Source organism: Alosa pseudoharengus, unplaced genomic scaffold (assembly GCF_046254945.1).
Source record: "Alosa pseudoharengus isolate Yale_2024_CS ecotype anadromous, Long Island Sound unplaced genomic scaffold, YU_APseudo_1.1 YU_APseudo_1.1_scf_9, whole genome shotgun sequence".
In the NCBI taxonomy this organism is placed as follows: domain Eukaryota; kingdom Metazoa; phylum Chordata; class Actinopteri; order Clupeiformes; family Clupeidae; genus Alosa; species Alosa pseudoharengus.
The window spans coordinates 14,530,477-14,554,665 of NW_027468881.1; the positions used below are offsets into that span (position 1 = coordinate 14,530,477).

The window sequence follows — 24,189 nt, forward strand, 5'->3', positions numbered from 1 at the left end:
TTGGTGTATGCAAGATACACAAGTAACAGTTCCCTACTCCAGTACCTTCCCAGGGAAAAATAAATAAATTCATGAATATTCAAAATAATGTCAAAACCACTGTATACACAAAAGAGTAGAATCTACAGTATTAGACATACAAAATTAAACTTCAAATAAGTAGATATCTAGGATTTAGCAGATCTAGCTATTTTGAAACACATGAGTGAGTTCAATTAAGCGCTATAAGCCACCCGAGGTCACTGTAACAGAAATGGCAGTAGATGGTGGACTGATATCCTGATTGAATTCACCCAACAGAATCCTGAATCATAAGGTTTCCAGTGTACTCGTAATGTTGAAAAGTATATAATAAGTAAATGACATATTTAAAGTGCTTTAGGAATAAACATGATAATTTCATGTGAAATTAAAGAGTAAAACAACATTAATTTGAAGGCGTCCCTGGCAGTTGAGAATTGCTTTAATGTTACAAGGCTTGTCTCCTTTTTTGTCTTATAGACAGGTACAGGAATTTTTTTGAAGTAGAACTCATAGAAAGTCAAGAACTAGAGGCATTGCTCTTGAGCTTTTTTTCTGCAAGCATAGAATGTGAGAGGTGGTAGATTGCAGGCAGTGGAATAGACACCTGACGGTTGATGATGCACTTGCTAGAAACATCCAGTTCTCCACATTTCTGTATCATAATGGTCAGGTAAAGCTCAGTGAAATAAAAACTGTGCTATTAACATGTGGTCAGTCTCAGTTAAGGAGTCACGAGCGGCAGTTTATATGATTATTATTATTTGCTTATTATTAAATTTACTATTATTATCATTATTATGAATATTGTTCATATTTTTATTATACTGTTATGCATATAGATATAAATAACTTACAACCTTATATCAATTTGCCTGGAATTATGGGTCTATTTAAAAATGACACAGTGGCCTGTTTACGAAGTGTTGAATCAGTTGACTCTGACTGACCTCCCAACTGAAAGAGATTCATGTAATCAACCTTCTGATTATCCACCACGTGCTCTGTCCATGCTTGTGTTTCTTTCTGCAGGGGCACATCTGAAAAAAGTCTCTACCAATCTATGGGAGCCAGTGGGGAGCTGGAAGGGACTGACTGTTGAGCTTGTGTTTGTGTGTGTGAGTGAGGTGGAGAGGGAGTGGTGATGCAATGCAGAGGTGTGTGTGTGTGTGTGTGTGTGTGTGTGTGTGTGTGAGTAAGGGTGTTGAGTGAGAATGTGTGAGTGGTTACTTCTTGGCAGTTATGCCTGCCAGTTCTGCGTCCACCTCTTCCTCAGGCCTGAGCGGGTGCCACTGGGCGATGGGGCGACGGGGGTTGGAGGTCATGTCTGACCAGTGCTTTTGGCCACTGCCCGTGGCCTTGTTGCCCACCCAGATCTTCCCGATGGCGTCGTTCTTGCCAATCTTGTCGTAGTCCAGAACTGTGATCACAGCTTGGATTTTCTGCACCACAACATACCAATTATGCAATCAGTGTGGTCCAACAAGGCTGTCATTATAACACAGCTAAATTAAACAAAATTACTGAAATCATTCTGTATGTCTAGGCGGATTATAGTTGTTCAAAATAGGACAGTATTTTATCCAGATAAGCAGTACCAAAATAGACTCCTAAAGAGATGTGATAAGTCAAATCACCACTAATAATACATATTTTAAAAGGAACTGAATTTTACCGGCATCATGTCCTGTGGAATCTCAAAGCTGAAAGATTCGTTGTAATAGGGATTGAGGGTATTCTTCTTCACTGTAGTCTTCTTCTTTTTCAGCCTCTTTCCATTCTGGAGTAGGTGAATCTTCACATAGGGATCTAAACAAAGCCAAAAGGGGTCATGAGTCAGTGCGCGAAAAATGGCACCATCGTTTTATGTTCTGTTAGAAGAAATCCCCAGTCCCGCATGTCTTAGGCTAATACAAACTCAGCAATTCTCTAATGTGACGTCAAACGTAACCTGGCATCCGTTAGCACTGTTAGCGCCGTTTTTAATTAGGACAACCATTTACGCTCGCGCTTGCACTGTTGTTATTGTATTATTCAGTATTTTCAGTGCTATCGTTTCTGTATACTGCCAGCTGATGGCGCCCACATGACCCTAGCTCGTGGGAGGACCGCTGCCGCTGCGGTTGAAGGAAGAGGAGTGGGACTGCGGAGTCAGCACGTGAGTGCAATTATTTCTGCATGGGTAACGGCAAGACTAAAGGGATGTAGTGACGTGTGCGATGCAGCAGAGGACACGGCACTAAGCACATGGACCAGGCTAGGCGATTGTAAGGGACAGGTCAAAATATTTTACCAAACGTTATACATGTATCCTATGCTGTCCATATAGCTTAGCATCAATTTGTGTGGAAATAAAATGTAATATTATGGAAAAGACAGCATGACGTGAGGTCGATCGATCTCTGAGTGAAAAGTGAGTTCGCTCTCTTTCCCTCTCCGAGTGAAAAGTGGGTTACCTGACAATCCTCCCACGTCCATCTTCTTGAGATTCTTAGCCTCCAAGATGCAGATAGTGAGCTTGCCGGCCGTGGGCACATAGCGCAGAGAAACGCAGATGTCACCCAGTTTCTCCGGCTGAGTTTTTGAGTGGGTGGAGGATCCGTGGAGAAAGATTTTTATATGCACATATTAGTCACTTTAGTCATTTCACATCAAGTAAACGCATAGGCATAGGGACACAAAAGCAGGCAATAAGCAGGCCTATAGCCTCTTTATAGGCTAAATGAAATGCCCAGGAGAAACGTAGGGGATAATCAATGTTATGCCAATGTTTATATCTACTATTTTAATAGCTTAAGAGCAATAGCTTCCACTTATTGATTTTCTTGGTTAACTTCAAATAATTCCTTTAGCTGCAGCTAATCTGCAGCTTTGTAAGGAATTATCTTACAGCCAATATAGGCTACTATTTTCATTTTGGAGCAAAAAATGGCGTTTGAATGGTGTTTCATGTGTTCACCTCTTCCTTTTCAGCACTGTCAAGATCCCTCCATTGCTCAATGGGCTGAGCCAGGTCCAGGGTGTTCATGGGAATCCTGATTTCTCCAATGATGTCGTGTTTGGAGAAGCGGTCAAAGTCAAACACCTCCATAACTAGAGTCTTGCCACCCATTTCTTGGAAGGGGATCTAACCAGGAGGAAGAATCAGTTAAGCATTATCAGAAAAGCACGGATGTAAGTTGATCTGTCCATGTGTGTGCACACTGTTTAACCCCCTCCAAATCCTGTAACACCTCACTGTCCAGATAATGCTCAAATGGAGAAAGTGCCTGGAAATTGCAACTTGATATTTTCCTGAATGCTTGTTCTCAAGATCAGTTCTCAGGTCTGATATAGAATTTAATGTGTACAGCACAGTTCAGTGGTTAAAGTGTAGGAAAGCGAAATCCAAACCATGGCCTGGGGGTCACATATCCAGCAGTTTCAGAGGTGTGTTTGCTAGGTTTGGAGGCCATTGAAACCTTGGATTGCTGAACATAAGGTTGCACAGTATAATGGGAAAGGCTCAACCACTATGCATAAATTATATCAGTATGACAGAAGCCCTAATCCCTTAAACTATGAAGCTGCATACAGTATGTTAAGTGCCTTAAAAATGGGAGAGGAGTGAAAGGGAACATTCAGATATTCTTGTTCATGAAATGGTAGGTCTATGTGGGAAACAGTGACTCCTACCTTGAAGGCGAAGGTCTCGTTGAAGACTGGGTTAAGCGTTTTCTTGTGCACCTTGGTGTCATATTTATGCTTCTTGTCAGGGAGGACGAAAACCTTGACGTATGGATCGGAGGTTCCGCCGCTATCCATGGAGAGCAGGTCTGCTGCTTGTAGGATACCTACAGAGAGCTGGAAGAGCAGGAAGAGAATAACCCATTATGGGATGAACAAAAGTGTACAATGTGATTACCCAGAGCGTAGTGGAAAAGCCACCGAGCTGATGCCACACACCCATGAAAAATGGGCCAGCCCTGTGCATCTGCAGTGTTAGATACTGTCTCCCGCTTCCCACTGCTAGCCTATTCCATCTTTCCTTCTCTATTGCTGTCACTTTCCCTCTATGCTCAGCCAGGGTGAGGGTGCTACAGCATAGAGGAGGCTAGTGATTTTTGGAGTGCTCCTCCGTTTCTCAAAAATGGGAAAAGTCACCGAAACATCATGGGGTGGTGGTGCTGTCAGGCGACATTAGAGTCACAGCACTCGCCAGCCATATTCAGCACACTTGGGTTAATGACCGCATAATGTGTCCTGTGGAGGCGAGACGAGGCAAGCCTCAAGAAATATGCCGCACACTCCAATGAACTCCCATCAAATACTACACCCTAACAAACCCTTTGAAAAAGTTTATGCAACAGAACGGCCCACATCATGTGTTCTCTTGTTTTTTCTCTACAAAACAACAGACCTTGTTGTCACCGAAGTCGTAGTCCAGGGAGAACTGCAGCTTTCCGAGCTTCTCTTTCTCTTTTGGCTCCTCTTCCTTCTCCTCTCCCATCATCCCTTTCTCAGGAATGTCATCATCGTCGTCATCATCATCCTGATGTTTCTGTTTGGGAAGGGATAAGGAAGGAGAGGAACTATAGGTTAGAGGTCACATAGAGGAATATTGTCTTCCAGTGTCAGTCTAAACTCACCTACTTGGTCCACAGTACCTACCTGGGACTCGTACAACATAACCTAAAACTTACCTGGCAAAAGAGCACCCATACATAAACATATGCCATATGTTCAGCAATGACCTTGTTCGCAACATGACTTGATTTCACTTTTTGTCCTATCATGACACCATTTTTTGGTAACTCAGCATTCTCAGTCAAACATACACAGTTACCCTCCATTACTTCTATCCATTACTTGGCTGAACTCATAAGAGTATGTCTTGGGTGGTTAAAGGAAAATTCCGGTATTTAGCACTTTGAGTCCCTTTTCTGGTTTGTTTAGGATGAACTAGTGGACACCGAAATTTTGACGATTGGTCCTGTCTCGACTTTTCTGACTCGTTTTGAATCGCCTTTGACTACTTCAGAGTGGCTGCTACAGGTATGCACAAACATGTCCTTAAAACAACCCTTAGGGCTATATCTTGCACTTTAACGCAATTGACTTCGCGCAAATCGCTTTGTGGGCGGATCTTGGGTGCTGTCTCTATTTTACCGGCAGAATATTGACTGTTGCGCCCGACGCAAATCTAAAATGGGGTGGTCTGTAGCAGCTACATTATTCATGGGTGTGGTTTGGGCGTAACATGCAATAAACCAATCAGAGCATCATCTTACATTCCCTTTAACAACAGGCATGCTTGTTCCATAGCGGATTGCTATTATGATGGCGGATTTGCCAGGCGGAACCAGGAACGGTTCACAGTGCTATAGTCAATTGTGAACAGTTTGCTATTGATTTTTCCTCTTGACAAAATGTAATACAGAAATGTCACTTTCCGATGTTTTGGGATCACTCTCACTGAATCACGAGCTTATGAATGCATGGTGATATTTTTGCAATGTAATTTAACATTACCACACTGCAGATCTGTCAGATAAGCTCTCCTCTCCCGTGCTGCTGCTGGGGCATTTGGGTTAAATGGAATCGGCATGCAGTTCGTCTCATTAAGTCCTCTAATATTTCCTAATTTATGTCATCAACACATCCGTGATTCGTGGAAATGTGTTCGCAACACAGGCGCCCAAGCTTGCGCTCCTGCAGGTGTAAGCTACGGCTATACTAGAAACACTTTCCAAGTTGACCTAACTTTCCAACTCTGCACAGTATCCCATTAACTGAATGACAGTGGGCTATTTACAATATTTATTTTATGTAAAGTAGAGTTTGTAAACACGTTATCATCAACTTAATGCATGCACAACTTTTGTTTGAGCAGGAGAGAGAATAACAATGAATAGACGTAGCAACTACAGAAATTGTAGCGAAGGCTACTTGCTGCTTTCTTTTACTGTCTATGGTTGCTGGTAAACAGCACATAATAAGCTTATTTAAGCGAATTCACAGACTCAAGACTTCAAGGCCATCATGGATATAAAACGTTTTTTGAAAACAATGAAAGGATGGAGGGAACATAGCAAAGTTTTGGAGTTATTTCAGATGGGCTACAACAAGGTAGGCAAATTTGTGGTGCTTGTCAAAGCCTTAGCGCAGCTGGAGTAATGCTTATAGGCTGATGTTAAAGCACACACGATGTTTAAAGCCATACACAACGGTAAATTGGAACAAAACTAAAGGTAACTTTAGCCTTTATAGGGCTGTATAAAGTTGTCCAAATTAATAGGTCGTAATTAGGCGTTGTTGTTGTAAAGATATTGCATGTAGATGTACTATATAGGTTACTAATTTTTTAGTTGACCAATGCACGAACAAAGCCGGAAATGGACAAATATTATCAAGGCTTTGAATGTTTCCATCTGTGCACAGGGTGTCTGTAGATCGGTCTGCATAGCGTTAATTTATGCAGGCCTGTGGCCATGTATGCGCCCTTAAAATAGCATCTGAATTCGCGCCACTGACTTTAGACCAGGAGGTTCCTGGTCTGTGGCGGAATTGTTTTCTGAAACTGCAAAATATCAACAGGGACCGTTTGCGCCGGAACACGCCCCCTCTTTTCGCTGAAACGCCCCCGTGGGCGCACATGTACCTATGGAGGGAAAATTCCAATATGCGCTGACTGCAAAATAGGAAAGACAAAAGCGCAAGTATACAAAGTCAATTGCGCTGGTGTGCAAAATAGAGCCCTTAATGTTCGTTTTCAAAACTGTGCAACTCACCAAGTGGTTAGTGGTGTTCGTTGATGTTCCAAAACAAGTAGCATAGCGAAATACAGTTTCTGTCGTGTTTTATTTGGCATTTTGTAAAATCCCATTGATTTCTGTTGGAAGACTCATTGCACGTTGATATTACTGCGCCACCGTCTATGCTTCAGGCTCAAATATTGAGCGGATGTTTATACGCAGTTGTGAGGTGTCTGAAAAAAATAGTTCCACAATAGCAAATAAGACGGCTGGAAATCATACATTGCGCCGATATATTTGATTTTAATAATCAACGAACACCACTAACCACTCGGTGAGTTGCACAGTTTTGAAAACGAATGTTAAGAGTTGTTTGTGCATGCCTGTAGGCAGCCACTCTGAAGCAGTAAAAGCGATTTAAAACGAGTCAGAAAAGTTGAGACAGGACCAATCATCAAAATTTCGATGTCCACCACTCTAGTTCATCCAAAACAAACCAGAAAAGGGACTCAAAGTGCTAAATACCGGAATTTTCCTTTAAGAGTATTTTCTTTCCTTTAACAAAAATAATTTTGGTAAAGATGAAACCAAACTAAAATGATACAAGAATAAAATATTTTTTTCTGCGAGAAAAGGGTTTGCATGATCACTGGATCGACAGATCTAACCTACGACATACACACATTGCATGCACACATCTGGCACATTCAACACTAATTCTAATTCAGACATAAACATGCCTGTGTTTGAAGTCAATACAATATGTAATTATACTCTCATACCAATATTGTATTAAATTACATTTAAAATTATATGCAGACTTTCGGTAGAAATCACCTAATTACAATAAATTATCTTGTACTAATTATCACAGTTGACATCCAGTGGCTGACTCCTCTCTGCCATGTAATTAGGGCCTAATCACAGCAATTGTTGTGACCAATATTTTGATCAAAAGTGACAAGAAAATTAGTATTTGTATCAAACTATATTGTGGGGTACTGGACTGACTGGGATGATGTTTATGCTCTTATCGGTATAAAACAGTAAACTCATATAAATGGAAGAAGAAAAAGCAACAACAACAGCAACAAAAACACAACCAAAATTGAAAATCAGATCAGTTGAACATGATGATTGCCTGCCCACCATCCTGGAAAACAACAACAACAAACAACAACAACAACAACGTCAACAAAAAAAAAAAAATGCATCACGTTATATGGGACACAGAAACAGAACTGCATCATAACCGAAAAGAACTGTGCTGACTCCTCACTCCTGTATCTTATAAAACAATCAAGAGTATAGTAGTAGCTGTGTGCTTTTCTTCAGTTGATTTACTTGTAGTTCTACATTGAATATCAATGAGTAAAAAGCATGGACAGTGCATGCTCAATCAGAACTGAACCTATCAGAAATAACTCAAAATGTCAGAGGATTGACCAACTATGGTCGCCGCTGAGTTTGGTCTGGCTGCCAGAAGCACTTACTGCACAGCCACTGGCTGGAGCTTTGCCAAAATGGCTGACCAATTTTGAATTCAGTTCTTTATAATATACGTGTATGATGCTGTCCATGCTTTGTACAGGTATTGCTAGTTATACTGTACATCTAATTATGCAAGTATTATTTATGCACTAAGTATAAAAAGTATAATATGTAAGAAAGATTCTAAAAATATAGCTCGTCTCACTATGGCCTTGGTGCTTCCATAAACTGATCACTGATGTTGTCGAAACCTGCTCTGCATCAGGAACAACAGCACAACAGAACACTAAAAATATACCTACGCACATAAACACATGCACCCGCACACACACAAACATACACAGATATGAGATACTCTCACACACACATACATACAAAAAATATTACATTTTAATATCTGTGCATGCCAAGCCGCAAAATGCAAAAATAAATAAATAATATGAAGAACTAAACATGGGGAAAGTCAGTGCATATATAATTACATTGTTCTTCACTAATCATCATGAGATCTAACATGAATTTTCAAAAAGGTAATGCATTATAAGACTGGAATGCAGTACCAAACCTTAGGAGTTTGGCATTCCTCTAAAAATGTGAATTGCATAAAACATTCATAAGACTTCATGCTATTTAGGGAGCTCAAACCATTCATTATTGCAGTGGTGGAAAATGGACTACGAAAATGGTGAGGGAGACATTAGCCGTCATAAATGGCTACGTCAGATCAATTTGTGTGCAAAGAAAGGGTTGAAAATTAATCAGTACATGAAACAGTAAATTAATGCCAAGGGTTTGGCTGTATTGGAATATCTGTCAATGAATTAGAATAGCTTTGAGAAAAGTTCATTCAGTGTTTTTGGTTCAAAGTACCTTTCTCAATTCTGAAGTTGCTACACCGTTTAACAAGACTGCCCTTGCTCAGGCGTCAAATTGTTTTTGATTGCCTGTATATTCAGGTCACTGGTCACACCAGTGGCAAAACAAAATCCCAAAAAAATCCCGAAAAAAAGGCCTGACTAGAGTGAGCATCTATGAGCTTATCAGCAATGGATGCAGGCTCATGGATGCACTGCACGCAAATCAATGACGCTGCAGCAAAATGTCTGAGAGGCCCAAGGGCAGTCTTGTCACTGTGGCAGATAACAAAATAACACTCTAAAATATGGAGACTTTGGAGCCTGGGAGACAGGAAATTAAATGGAATATGCTCGAAAGAAAAATCACCTAATTGGCTCGGAATGTAAATGTTCCACCCCACCAATTTAATTATGCCACCTGCCTCAACAACTGAAATGGGACACATCGACTAAATCCTCTTTACACTCAAATGGGTCATTAAGGAAAGTTACTCTCAAGTCAGGTTGTGGTCATTCACTGGTACCTAGTTAAAGGGCATGGGTTGGTACTTGTCAAGAATGCAAAAAGCTTCGCCCAGCAACCCCATTCCTTGGACATCATTAGTTTGTTCAGAGGTTTATAAATCATGTTTGATAATATGGATACCATATGATAACAGAATTATAGCTGGGTTTGGTTTATGTTAAGTAAAGATGTTTTGTTTATGTAATTGACAAATAACCAACCACACCCTTTAAACATGCATGTTAGTGAATACTGGTGTGTTGCATTTGTGCACATCATTCAAACTATCATATCAACTAGATAGATGGGTTATCAAGATCAAAAAAACATACAGTATGCAGTTCACTCTCTCAAGTCTTTGGTTCTGAGTCTTCGGTCAACCCAAAGTTCTAGAACACTCCGCGGTTTCTCAAGGCATTGCAATTCTTTGTGGCAAGTCATAACAGTGGGATGCGAAGCAGCTCAAAACCCGCCCTTAGCTAGTCAAGCACACCCAGAACCTAAAGCTTGCAAGGCTAGAGAAGGCCATAACACTCATTCCCATAACCGCCCCCACAACCCATCCAACCCACCCTCAACCACAAACAACCACCCATCCCCCCACCCGCCCACTCCCCTCCAGCCTAGCACCCCTCCCCTGGTTTGCGCTTACATCAAGCGGCCAGAGAGGGGCGCTGTGAGCCGTTCAAACCTACCGTTGGCAGAGAAGTCCCCCACAGTCAAGATACATGGCGCACACACAAAGACAAAAAAGCAGGGAAGGATGGAAGAAGAAGAGAGGTAGAGAAGAGAAGAGGTAGAAATTGAACTCACAGCAGACAACCAAGAGATCAGGGAGATCACAACAGATGCAGATACAGTCAGATACACAGCAGGGCCCGTGTGAGAAATGACCCCATGTCCATCCTAGCGTGTCAGTAAACGGCAATCACAGATACATTACTTCTCATTAGCCTCTGTGGCGAGGCAGTGGAAGCTTAAAAGATCACAGTTGCAAATGTGATAATGGGTTGTGGGATGTGGGGGAGGGGGGTAAGAACATATCTCATTTTCTATCGAAGGGATAATGTTTCTATTTAATGTCATTATCTTGGAGAGTTGAGCGTGTTGGCTGAGTCTGTATTTATTGGAATTACTGTTCTGGCACTCATTTCCAATCAATCAGCAGGGAGGGGTGTCATTTCTCACTGGTTCCCCAAAGCACAATAAATCAATCCCACCAAAAGATTCACTGCAGTACAAATTACCGAAACACCACAGATGAAATGAAAGCACAACAACTCTAATTCTATGAAATATTTGCTATTACATAATGGAAGACATCTTTTAACAGTCTTCTTCAAGTTCAAGATCAAGTTCAAATTTATTTGAATCTCATTCTGTCATTAGTGGTGGTCATTCAATGTGCGTTACACATTGTGAATATAATCAACAATACGCTTTCCAATTTTATTAGCATCTATCAAATTGTATTGCTTAAGATATAAACATATTTGTAGTTGCATTCTTAATATTTTGGCAGTGAATTCTGGCATAGCCTATGGCACTTTTTGCATGACCCAATTTACAAAAGATATGAAAAGCTCTGCATATGTGCTTTCAGTTTTTGAACACTTAACACAGGACTCTGTCTAATAGTCTCTTATGAGACTCGTTGAATGACGATGATGGTCTCTGCAGGTATCACGTGAGGTACACACATTTGCACACTCTCCGGTGTGTGTGAGTGTGTGTGTGTGAGTGTGTGTGTGAGTGTGTGTGTGTGTGTGAGTGTGTGTGTGAGTGTGTGTGTGTGTGTGAGTGTGTGTGGGGTGACCGGCCATACCTCGCCTTTCATGTTCTTCATGCCCATTTCTCCCTTCCCCTTCTTGCCCTTCTTGTTTTTCTTCTTCTTGCAGCAGCACTTCTTGACGATGCAGAAGCAGCACGTGACGATGAGGAGGACGGCGACGATGGCAATGGCCGCAATGGCCCAGGTGGGCACTGTGATGGAGACACACACACACGCACAGAGTGAGATATAGAGATATAGACATAAATACACACAACACACACACATACACACAGAATGACACACACACACACACACACACAAACAAAGAAATGCGCATACACAAAGTCCACAACTCGGTTATGAGAGCCATACTGCTCTGACATTATAATTGGGTTTTCTACAAATTAGATTTTGCAATAGCCATTAGCAGCATCAGGCCTTTGCTTTTCAATCAACAATGGATCGATACAGAATAATTTAATTTGAATGTCAGACTGTGGCTGGGAAACAAGTCTTTGCCATTTTAATTACAACCGCCCATCCTTGTGCTTGGATTTAAAGGTGTTACTGTACATGAACATGACATTAGGCATTAAAAAACATAAAAAAAATACATTAAAGACAAACAATACATGTCACTCACATGGAATTTTTGTCATCTCATTGAGAAACTTGTTCTTGATATCGCCGAACATGTCTTTGTTGACCGCAGTGGAGTTGTCGGCCGGCGTGGAGCTCCCTTGGCCTGGGGCCACCGTCATGGCGCCCGTGGGCTCTGAGCCTACCATGGCTTCTGGCTTGGTTTTCAGCAAGTTGAACTTCATCTTCACTGGCTAGGCTGTAGTCAGTTCCTGTAAAAAAAAATAGAACACGGCCCTGTTAAGTCGACTGAATGCTAAAATAACACATTTTGCTCGGTAACATTTTAGTCAGAAAAACCCATGCCATTGCCATTGTTGAGGAATTTCACCCCCACTGAACCAACCTAGAGTTAGGCAACAATATTAAGGATGGATGGATGGATAGACAGAGATTGATAGAGATAGATAGATACTGTAGATAGGTAGATAGATAGATAGATAGATAGAGAGAGAGAGATAGATAGAAAAATAGATAGATGGTTATGGTTATGGTTATGGTATTTAGCAGACAAATAACAACAATACAATGTAAAAGTTGGTAAAACAAAAACAACAATGCCAATTCAATCAATCAATTCAATCAATAGCCTAATGAAAATAAATAAATAAATAGTATAATATACAAAACATAACACATAAGAAATGCTTAATAAACTAAGTGCATGTTGAGCAGATATCTTTAGACCCCTCTTGAAAGGCCCAAAACTATCACAGGAACAGAGAGCACTGGGCAACCTCATTCCACCAACAAGGAACCACTGAGGAAAAGAGTCTTGAATTTGACCTAGCGTTTATGACTGGTCGACACAACAGACGCCGTGAAGACAGCAGTGGATGGTTAGGGATATATATGTTGATAATTGAATTAAGATAGCAGGGAACAGATCCAGTCAGTGTTGTATAGGCCAAAGTGAGAGATTTAAATGTAATGCTGGCCACTATAGGGAGCCAGTGGAGACTAACTAGGAGAGGAGTTACAGTACATGTGTCTAGGGGTGGGCGATATGGACAAAAAATAATATCTCGATATTTTTTGTGATTTTGACGATAACGATAATTAGTCGATATCCTTTAAAAAATATTTTTTGTTAAAGTCTGAGTTACTTTACAGCTCATTATTTATGAATAGCATCATTACAATAATAACCAATAACCTAACCTGTGACTTTTTAACCAAATCAACCAATGCATTGTCACTCTGACACATTTCCAATTCTGCCCCCACTTGTGTGTGTGGCAATGACATGGTCTGAAGCTGAAGTTCCTTTCAAACCTTTACATAAGATTCACTGTAAAACTAAGCAGACCAACAGAGTACATCTCAGTTATTTCCTTCTATGTTTTGTTTAAGAGCAATCATATAGGCTAGCATTCCAAGTTACAGAATAGAAACTAATGCGTTAGCTTATGGCTAATGTATATGAGAAATTCCATAGAGATGCTAACGGTTAGCATAATCGGTAAACGTAGATATTTAGAGCGAACTTCAGTCCATTTACAAAAGAGTTACATGAGAATAGTTCTTTGTTTACAACTGACTCAAAGGCTAATGTTTTCTCTCCATATAATACCGTGTAGGAAAAAACGTGACTGTCTCATCAATGCTACTTGAACAGAAGTAGCCGCATAAAATCCCAAGTATACTCTCGCTGCACAAAATAAACATTAGGCGTGCATGGGACAATATGGCAAGCGATTTTAACATTTACCCGCTAAGTTTGACTATCTGGAATTAACATTGTAGATATCAACAACGTCTTTCTGACTAGTCGCAATTACATTTTGGATAGTTGGAATTGTCATTCAAGATATCTGTAACGTAATTGTGACTAGTCGAAACGTCAGATAGAGATATCTGTAATTTAGTTTTGACTAGGCAAAACTGAATTACAGATATAGGCCTATGTCATCACGTCATTGAAAACAATATTCAACTCGTCACACATCTTAAATGGCAATTGCAGATATCTTTAATTCAGTTTTGACTAGGCAGAATGAAAGGTGAAGATATCTCAAACGTCATTATGACTAGTGCAAATTATTGTGCAAGACGTTGCTCTTTAGTTCCGTAGCAGAGCCCATCTACTTATTAGACATTCTCTGTCAGCTAATTTCCCCTCCCCAACATAATCGAAGAAAAAGTGGGCTTATTTCCTTATTTCTATGAATGGAAGAAGAATAAGCAGTCATGGCTGTAATGTCTTGTTGACATCTAAAATAACTAAAACTCAGGGACACCGTGTGGTTTAGACTCTCGTTATCAACTGGCTTGATCTCTGTTTCGTAGCCTACATAAATTAGTAGGGCTACTAAATGCACAAGCACCATCTACAGGAAACTCCATTTATAATAGTGTTGGCTGTAATCGAAAAAATTAAAGCAACATTGAATCATCAATTTTTGCTGCCAGCTCCTGTCTTGCATAGGCTGCAGCATTAAAAAGACGATTAAAAACTCCTTCGCCCTCTGGCTGCTCTGACATGGTGCTAATTAGTGCTAATTACAAAGTTAACAGTTAACAGATATGCGATTTGATGATTTGAACAACAACACGGTCTTCTCCGCCTAAAGTGGGATGCGGGCCTAATTTGCATTGCAATACAGATTATCTCTAACGTCATTTCGCCTAGTCAAAACTCTAATTCAAGATATCTATAGCCTAATTACATTTTGACTAGGCAGAATGAAAGTTATAGATATCTCCAATTTCAGATATCTCTAATCAAAACTCATTCAAGATATCTATAACTTGATAATAGATATCTACAATCAAATTATGACTATCCCTAACTCCAGTTTGAGATATCTACAACGTCATTTTGACTAGTCAAATTTCCATTTACAGATATCTACAATGTCATTCTCCTAGTCAAAACTTAATTCAAGATATCTGAAAAGGAACATGTAGATATCTTGAATTGAGGTGAATTAAAGATATCTTCAACTGGAGTTATGACTAGTCAGAATCAAATTGTAGATATCTCTAACTGGAATTACAGATATCTACAATTCAATTGCAGATATCTAAAATGTTCGTTTTGACTAGGCAAAACTGAATTACAGATATCTGCAATACATATCCAGTCTAGCGGGAAAATGTTAAAATCGCTTGCCATAGACAACGTTTTAGCAGAGCCCGTCTACGGAGAGCCTCCCCACTCTCTATTAATCCCATACAAACCAAATTTGGCTGCAGTTCACCAGAGTTCACCTAGATGGCAATCGCGGGCGAGTCCAAAATACATGGGGTCCTATGGAGCTACATGGCTACATTTATTGTTTTCACCTATTTAACAACTGAAACCCTCAGATTTTATTTTATTTTTTGCAAAATGGATATGGATTATCAATCAAAAGTGAAATAATCCGGGAGTCATGTCCTTTCGTTTTCTTACAGGTTGGGTCGTTGTTGCCCATAACACGCTAGCATTGATACTTATTAGACATTGACCTCTCCAGAATAAGTCCCGCCTCCGTAACTTCCGTATCCATCCAACTTCCGGGCGTGGATTGTCTATGGGAAATAACATGGCGTTTCGAAATATCATACCGGTAAAACATCTGTAGGTAGCGAAGTTGAAAAAGCTGGTGGGCAGATTGGCCTACACACTTCTGCCATATAGTTTCCACTGGATTTTTTGATTGTCGGTGCCGTTTAAGTAGTATACTATAGACTATACTACTTAAACGGCACCGAAAATCAAAAAATCCAGTGGAAACTAGATGGCAGAAGTGTGTAGGCCAATCTGCCCAGCAGCTTTTTCTACTTTGTCACTTACAGAGTTTGACAGGTACGATCTTTCAAAACGCCATGTTATTTCCCATAGACAATCCACGCCCGGAAGTTGGATGGATACGGAAGTTAGGAGGCGGGATATATTCTGGAGAAGTCTATTCTCTGGTTTTATTTTGTGACCCACTAGTGATCACGTGACACTTGCTCTGCTGCAGCCAGGGGCTTCTCCCACATACATCCTGGGAATGTATGAGTCTTCAATGCGTTATTTCGAGTGTTTTTCCCCATAAGTAATTTAAATACTCCATAATGTCAATTTGCACATCGTTAAAACAACAATCACGATATTATCGCAGACGATATCGCCCACCCCTACATGTGTCCTCTTTGGCTGATGTGACTAAATGATGTATTTAGCAGTCAAAATCAGAAACATGTCCAGGAGGGGAGAAATCGTCGGACATCCATTATTTTTGTTATTCAGCACCCCTGGTCAAAAATAGGTTCCCGCGCGCCTGCAGCATTCTAAATCAGTTGTAACGATCTCACTACACAAGCAGGTAGGCCAGGTAACTGTGAATTACAATAGTCCAGCTGGGAGATAACCATGGCCTGTACATGAAGTTGTGTGGAGTCTTGTGTCAGATAAGGTCTGATCTTCCTAATGTAAAGGATAAACCAACATAATTTTGCAATTGAGACTACATGCTCAAGCTAAGCTAAGTCGGTCATCAATTACGATGCCCAGGTTACGTGCCAATCTAGCTGGGGTCAGTGAAGATGAGTCAAGCTGGATGTTAATCTGTTGGGGTATAGCTGTTTTAGCTGGAATCACCAAAGCTTTGTGATATAGATAGATAGATTGATATTGATAATATTGTATTGTATGTACTGAAAATCTAGAATAAAATCACACACCAGTGCATATAGGGGCAGTTTTCAGTGTGGGCAAAAGGAAAGTCCTAAATGCTGGGTCATGCTTGGTTAAATAACTGGAATTAATGTGTGGCCCTGCAGGACGCCTTCACAGAGCACTGAAGGGCTCAAAAACTTAACTTCATTTAGACTGCAGAGGGCTTTTTAATGTATGTAAATGAGTTGGAAAGAGTAGGATAAGTAGGGATGACTAACGTAATGAGAGGCCACTTTCCCCACTAGTCCACTGAAATGACAGTCATATGAGCAAACAAAATGGATGCCACATTTTTTCCAACTGTCAATTCTCTGCTCCAGTGATGGATAACTTGTTTGTCCAGAGCTTGAATAAATGCTGACAACTATTGTTGGAAAGCATATGTTGGTAAATTTGTATGAGTGATATAATATTACACAGTATTACAACACATGTATTATAAAACAAATGTTTCATAGGTATCTACATGTATTAACAATTGCAGGCACATGTTCTATCTATGTGGTACATCTGTACCCTTTTATATGTACGTGTGTAAAGCAATGGCTGATGAAAATGGTCAGGCATCATGTGATGTTCATCTGGAAGCCACGCTGAGTGACTCATCTTGGCCCACAGGCCAAAGAAGTGACCCAAAATGACAAAGTTTCCAAGCAGACTCAACATGACCTCCACACAACAACAACGAGAAAACTAGTTTCATCCTATTTATTCCACAGCAACATGCTCAGTGATGGTGCAGACGACTGCTTCCTGTCACTTTGGCTCTGGTTTTCTACCAAGCAGGACAAAGTCACAAGGGAACTCACTCCCTGAAGGTTAAGCTGAGACAGGTATAGGGTGATTGAGAAAACAGCGTTGGCAAGCAATCAATAACTGGCTTAATGGTTTCATCAAACCACTGCTTCACTCTCGAGCTGAACTAACCTGATCTAACTATTGCACAAAAACAAAACAACACACAATCAAGGAATGGGTTGGCCAGCATTACTCTGTCTTTGTTAATCAGTAAAAAAATAATGACACCTCAGGCCAACAAGAACACCGCTGACTGAAATGGCAAAATTTCTGAATCAATGGGGTTCAAACTGAGCATGGTTTGACTAAATGCAACAGCTGCAATAAGACTTATTAAAAGCAGATGATCAGGACACACTGAAATCGACATAGACCTATTGGTCATACCAACAAATAAAAAGATGCCAAAGGATTCATATGTTTACTTCTCGTTTAGGTGGTTCCCCTCATAACCGTGGGAAAACCGAGTGATCCTGGGCAGCTGTTGTATTACAGTGCAGGTACCCTGACAATAGCTAATTAAGGAACTACAACCCGACTGCTGGGCATTTTGTCCTTCTGTTTCAGCAGCTAGCCTCCGGTTCTGCATCACAGCTGTTAGGAAAGTCTCACAGGGTTGTTGTAGGAGAAATAACAAGTGCAACGCCTGCATTTTAATGACTGATAGATTACAGTATATCTGGCACTGTCCTATTTTCAATAAATCAGGCAGTGAGGGAGGTGTATTTGTGTGTGTGTGTGTGTGTGTGTGCGCATGCGTGTGTCTGTATGAGTAAGAGAGTGAACGAGAGAGAGAGAGGATTAGTTGATTTTACATATGAGCCTTATTTCGCAGTGGAAAGCTTCATCAGGTATTAGGTTTATCAGTTTTGTGACACATTCTGCATATAAATGAACATGATGTGAAATATTCTGACTTGAATAAAGGCTCAGCTTTGGCAGCCTCATCTTTCCGTATAAATCTCAGAGCTTAGGAAAAGTTACAGTGGTGTTTTGAATGTGTAAAATTAATGCACCAAGGTTACAACTACTATGATGCTGTATATCTACAATCAGATCTAAATAATTAATTTCATGGACTAAACTATTAAAAATAAAACCAAATGTAGCCTTTATGGCTTTCCTTGGCTTTTGCCCATCACCAAATTAGTAACATTAAGCCAGGGAGCTGTAATTTGGTTTAATTAAAAGTAGTAATTACTTCTCGGTAATTACCCCATGGTCCCAGTCACACACTAACTAAAGCTCACCTCTGTCATATAATAACTTACTCAAGCAAAATGAGTCCAGCATTTCTCTAGCAAGCTTTTCCCTAAGAAAGTCATCATCACTGGCCATTTGGTCAGTAGTTGTTTATTTTCAGTGCTCATTTGATGTTTTCCTGTGTGGCAAAATATACATGTTCATTTGCAAATACACGTCATAGTTAATTTCACATTTCATTCTTATCACCCACAAGTTATTGCAGTACCTCCTCTTCATGACATCACACCCCTACACAAATCACTGCCTGACCTCTGCACTACCATCCCTACGCAAAGTCATTGCCTGTCCTCTGCAATAGCCTACCTTCATAATGTACCGCTGCAAACCCACCAAAGGCTTCTGGTATCCTCTGTGTTTTCTCACCCATCTTTGACAAGGATGCGTGCATGCTGCCAAATTGTGTTGCCTTTGCTACAACTCATGCTAACTGTACTAGTGTACAGTAAAGTATAATAGCCTCTATATACACAGAGATCATACATTGTACTGATATTTTTGCAAGTGTGTTATCCGTGAATTGCAGTACAAGAGATGAAAGACTTAACCCTTTCATATAAGAGAGTTTCGTTGTACATGCACAGCGTTCTCTGTTCAGTCTATGACAAATTGCTTGACATTTAGAGGAAACACAGCTATAACAATGTTTGCATTTTGGTTGGTTTCTCTTTGACTAGCGCCAGACAAAGGTGGTTGGGTTTTGGTAAACACAACACAGTGCCACCAACTCCATTCCTGAAGTCAACCCACCAAACAAACAGCAGGTGAAAGCAAATATGACCTTGCTCAGCGAGGGGCCAATGATAACCTTGGAACCAAAGACAACCTGGCAATGACATGGCTGACAATGATATTGGACAATGGGAGCACTTTGTAGATTAATTTGACTCGGCTCTACATGACGTCATGACAGTTTTACAAGGTGCTTAGAGAGCACCAAGACAAAGATCTTATTTCTTTGTTTCTCCAATTTCCACAGGGGGGATGGGGGATACATTTGGCTGATTGACATGATATTGGATTTGTCTCCATTCTGTTCCCTCAAGATATTCCCTCAATGCTGTTTATAATATATTACACAAAATTGGAAATATCTGATAAAGAGAATACTTTACAAAGAAAAATGCACATCTGCAGCAGTGAGCAGTCTGGAAGACTTAAGATAGTCATGACTATATAGGGAACAGACAGCCGTTCCAAGTGCACACCCAAATGAAACACGAGTGAAGCTTTACAACAAAATGGCAAACATTAGAGGTTTACTCAAGGGTTAGCTCTGACTCCAAGAGGAGATTTAGTAAATCACCTGACTCCAGATGCAATCGAGCTTGAAAAGAGGCTTGGAATGGCAATACCTGGAGGGCATTCCTTTCACAATGATGATTTAATTTGGCTCAAGAGCAATCATGGCAACATAGAGGGGGTAAACAATGGAAGTGGGGTTGTGTAGGTCTTACAAACACTGCAGTAGCAATATATATGCTTCAGTGAGACAGATTGAGATTATCCCCCCATGCTCACATGTTCAATCAAGTGACAGGATTAAATGAACAATACGAGGGAAAAAGATGCACATGCACAAGATGCATATGTTTCATCAAGTGACATGATTAAATAAAAATAAGAGGAGAAATCACAGAAATTGCTCGAAGGCCAGAATTAGCAAGGCTCCATTTCAGAGAAAAACTGAAATCCTAAATCTGAAGCTAGCTTCATCTGACAGACCAGTGAAAAATGCATAGAGCTCATTTGAAATCAATAATACAGCCAATGGACATTCCTATCACATCAGATTAGATTTAAGTCCCTTTGCACACCAGAGATTAAAACATATTGATACTGTTTAATGTATTACTGTTAATTAACTGAGATGACAGCTAATGGTTCGCACATGCACAATCATCCCTGGAGTATGGCTGAAATGCATACAGCAAAATAGGCCCAGAAAGTCTTTTCCAGACTGAAAATAGATGTGTCAACTCAAGACAACCGATGTGAAGGCAATCACTACATAGACAGCTTTCCGTCATTGTTTTGGGCACAGGTCCCAAAAAATCTCTCAGAAATGGTAGACACTTGTCTTCTGATTACCCTAAAAGGAACATTTGTATGCCTTTCTTTTGGGTAAGACACAATAAGCGCTCCTTAAATTTGCTTGTGACGCAGCTGTTATCAGGGCCCATTAGTAAGGCTGGGTGTGCTCCCATTTGAATGTGACGTCCACAGTGATATATGCACTGTTCCCTCCTCCCTCTTTTGTCCCAGGCAGATTAATCAATCAGATGAAGAGATAGGAACCAATCTTCATTTAAAGCTGGGAGAAGCTAGCCAAATGAGCATTACTTCTGCAGCAATGAAGATAGCTCGAATAGTAAAGAGGCTATACGAGGAGAATGTTAGTAGGGTTTACAAATTCACATAAATGCTACAGGATGCACTACCGTAGATGTCTGCATAGACCGTAATTTCTTAGCAAAGGAAGGATTTAATGACAGTAAAATGCATAGTATTAAACATATGAAGCCACATTCCATATGTTACAGAATTATAAAGAACAGATAGTGGTTAATGCATACTAACTGTTTATATAAGATGATATGAAAGATCAAGCTCACATGATGAAACCCATTTTTCAATGCATTTAAGAAACCTCATTTGCTTTGATCGGGGATGTAGGAAGCAAAGAGACAACATCCTCCCCCAAAGTGAAAGGCTGCTTTCTCTACTGGTGTCAAGCACTCTCCATTGCTGTTAGCTCTGAAAGTGGTGTGAGCCAAGAAGAAGTTTTTTTTCCATTACCAACCCCATTCCACATGCTGGGCAGCAGTCAGTAGCTCATAAAAAAACAACAGCTTCTGCACCCACATGAATTTCACACATGCAGAGACTATTCACCAAACCAAATTGCTGGTTCTTCAAAGCATGTGTCTGTGTGTCAGCTGTTCAAAAAGCGTTGCATAACGCAATATCAATATGCACTGGTGCTACTGAGTTTTAAAGTGCCACGCATCATAATCTGTGAACCGCTGAATGCTAGTGCATGCACCTGATTACTCCCTGAGTTGGTGTGAAAGATTGTAGACTGTAAGCATATGCCTTGGAGTATGTAATAGCATGCAAGTTCAAATTGTACTGTAAGTCACTCAAGTCCCTATATTCTATAGAATGTCATGTTGTATGTATATGTGCATTTTGAGATTGAAATGCCATTGACAGAGTGAGTAGAACAATACTGAAGGAACTACTGGAGGTCTTTTCCAAAGTCAAATGTTAAGGTTAGAACAAAAGGAAACCTTTAAGCTCTGTTAAGAGCAGGATGTTTGAAAATGCCCCTGCCAGTCTATAAAGACATGGCAATAGACATCTTTTTATCTAGTCAAAAACAAACAAAGGCGCAAGGAAACCTTGCACATTTAAAGTATTTCTTGACAACATGTTGTCAGGAGTCGGTTTAAATTGGAACAGAACACTCATCCAAGAGGTTAGGCAGTTCCAGAATCAAAATGCTGCACTACTTTCCATGAAATTTTGGTGGGTCGATCAGTCATTGATTTGCTTTTGCAGATTGCATGTTTGCATGGTAGACAGTCCCTGAATATGCATTCATTTCATACCCTTCAAACCCTACTGGAGAGCCCAATCTAAAATGTGAATGTCCCATTAAAATAACTGACATGGCAGTCTTGAATGCACAGCCAGATCCACTGATATTTGATTTACATTAAATGATACAATACACATGGCCGTTTGTTGCGAGGGGGCGCTGTGAATATGACCGTGAGATTGATTGGCTGTTGGTGTGCATTAGAGCATCACAGAGACGTTCCTGCCTTCAAGGGCTGAAATGGCTACAATTACTATTCAGCACATTACTTAAACAGCCAGGGACCTCTCGTGCAGAAATATCTATAGCTGGCTTATGTAACAAAATAAACAGTTCCTCTGTTGTTCGGGTCCTCTTGGAGTTGCTTTACACATCAGTAGAAAGTAATATTACCCATATGCAAGCTGGTTTTGTGTGAGCTCTGAGGTAGATGTCCCCTTGTGTTTAGTATATTTATGTTCCTGAAGCTGGACTCTTCTGTGCCCCACAGTATGGGACACATGTACCTAAGACAGCTCTGTCTTTGGGGCACATTGGATGTTCTTTTTCTATCAGGTGCAAAGGAGGAGTCACAGGAGTCCTGTCCAGTCCACAGTGGAAGTTTCTTTCTCCAAAGCTCTTAATGACTCATCTAACTCTGCTACAGAGTGCATAAAGTGTGTCTATGTGAGTCCAAATGTATTCATCTTAAATTTCCCAAAGTAGAAATGAAAAAAAATGGAAGTACCATATAATGAGGAGTGGTGCTGCTCATTTCCTGCCAGGACTGCCAAAGTATATTACACTGGATGGTTATTTTAACTCACTGTTCAATTCACAAGATACTAATATATTTTAAAGATGGAAATTCATATTAATATGCAGAACAGAGCGGATAAGATTGATTGCTAATGAAAACTATGGCATAGGCTGTGCTGCAAACAACCTAGATTTGACATTCCTGTTTCTGCACAGGGCTTGCCTAAGGCTTTTCTGACATTTTCTTTTTTTAATAGTTATTTCACATTGATATTTGACCTTATCCTCAATCCTTTCGGGAGGGGTATGTAAACCCCCACCTTTGGGACTATTTAAAGGCCTTCCGCTTTGAGTTGTTATTTGGCATACCCTGATGTTCATCCATGCATGAACCAAAGGTCTCCCAAAGCCTTATTTCACCCAGAATAGACTGGCACAGCAAACCTGAGAATTCTTTTTTTTCCCTCAGTGGAGCCAGATCATCTGTTATTTTTCTGACAAGTACGTTGATTAAGTCATTAATATTAACAGCTCTATTAATTAATTCTCGCCATATTGAAATCATCTTGAGCTGCAACACACTTCACAAGACAGCCTCTCGTCTGTCTATTAAAAATGTGACGATCTGACATGGCCTCAAACTGCACTTGTACTCTTGCAGAGGGGTTTCATCATGTCTCAGATAAAAGCCACCCCAAAAACTATTACACATAGAAAAATATCACACACACACACACATACACACATTTACGCACACACACACTCACACAACCGTAAAGAAACACTATGCACCTTTCTCACTAACTGGTTGCTGGTTCACTCTTAGGGAAGAGGTGCTGATTGGGACTGGCTCGGTTGTTACTGGAGCTCACAGCTCTCACGGCTCTGGGCTTGTTGGTACTCATCACCCGGCAGGTGAGCTGAGCAGCTGTCAGCGGCCTGCACGCTGGACGCTCTCCAGGAAAAAGGCACCCATGTGTAGACAGACAAACTACCCTCCTCTTTTAAAGTCAGGCCTTACGCCGCGCGCTCACACGCGGACACATGGACCACATGTCATAATGCAAAAAGTCGGAAAACGCCGCCGTAAGACAGATAAGAGAGTGACCAGCTG

At 40.5% G+C, this 24,189-nt stretch overlaps 1 protein-coding gene across 1 annotated transcript; it reads right to left on the reverse strand.

Moving 5' to 3' along the window:
• Positions 1–1,125: 1,125 nt before the first annotated feature.
• Positions 1,126–12,206, reverse strand: syt2a (synaptotagmin IIa). Its single transcript, XM_076276008.1, has 8 exons — positions 12,026–12,206; positions 11,434–11,591; positions 4,421–4,552; positions 3,697–3,864; positions 2,981–3,148; positions 2,478–2,595; positions 1,697–1,830; positions 1,126–1,463 (listed from the first exon to the last, which is right to left on the reverse strand). The coding sequence occupies exons 1-8, from the start codon at positions 12,204–12,206 to the stop codon at positions 1,248–1,250; spliced, it is 1,275 nt and encodes a 424-aa protein (XP_076132123.1). The 3' UTR covers positions 1,126–1,247.
• Positions 12,207–24,189: the final 11,983 nt, after the last annotated feature.

Coding starts and splice junctions, on each gene's coding strand:
- syt2a (XM_076276008.1), bottom strand. CDS start 12,206: ATGAAGTTCAACTTGCTGAAAACCAAGCCAGAAGCCATGGTAGGCTCA. Junction 1,831..2,477: donor GGACGTGGGAGGATTGTCAG/GTAACCCACTTT, acceptor GGCTTTGTTTAG/ATCCCTATGTGAAGATTCAC. Junction 1,464..1,696: donor TTCCACAGGACATGATGCCG/GTAAAATTCAGT, acceptor GTTGTGGTGCAG/AAAATCCAAGCTGTGATCAC.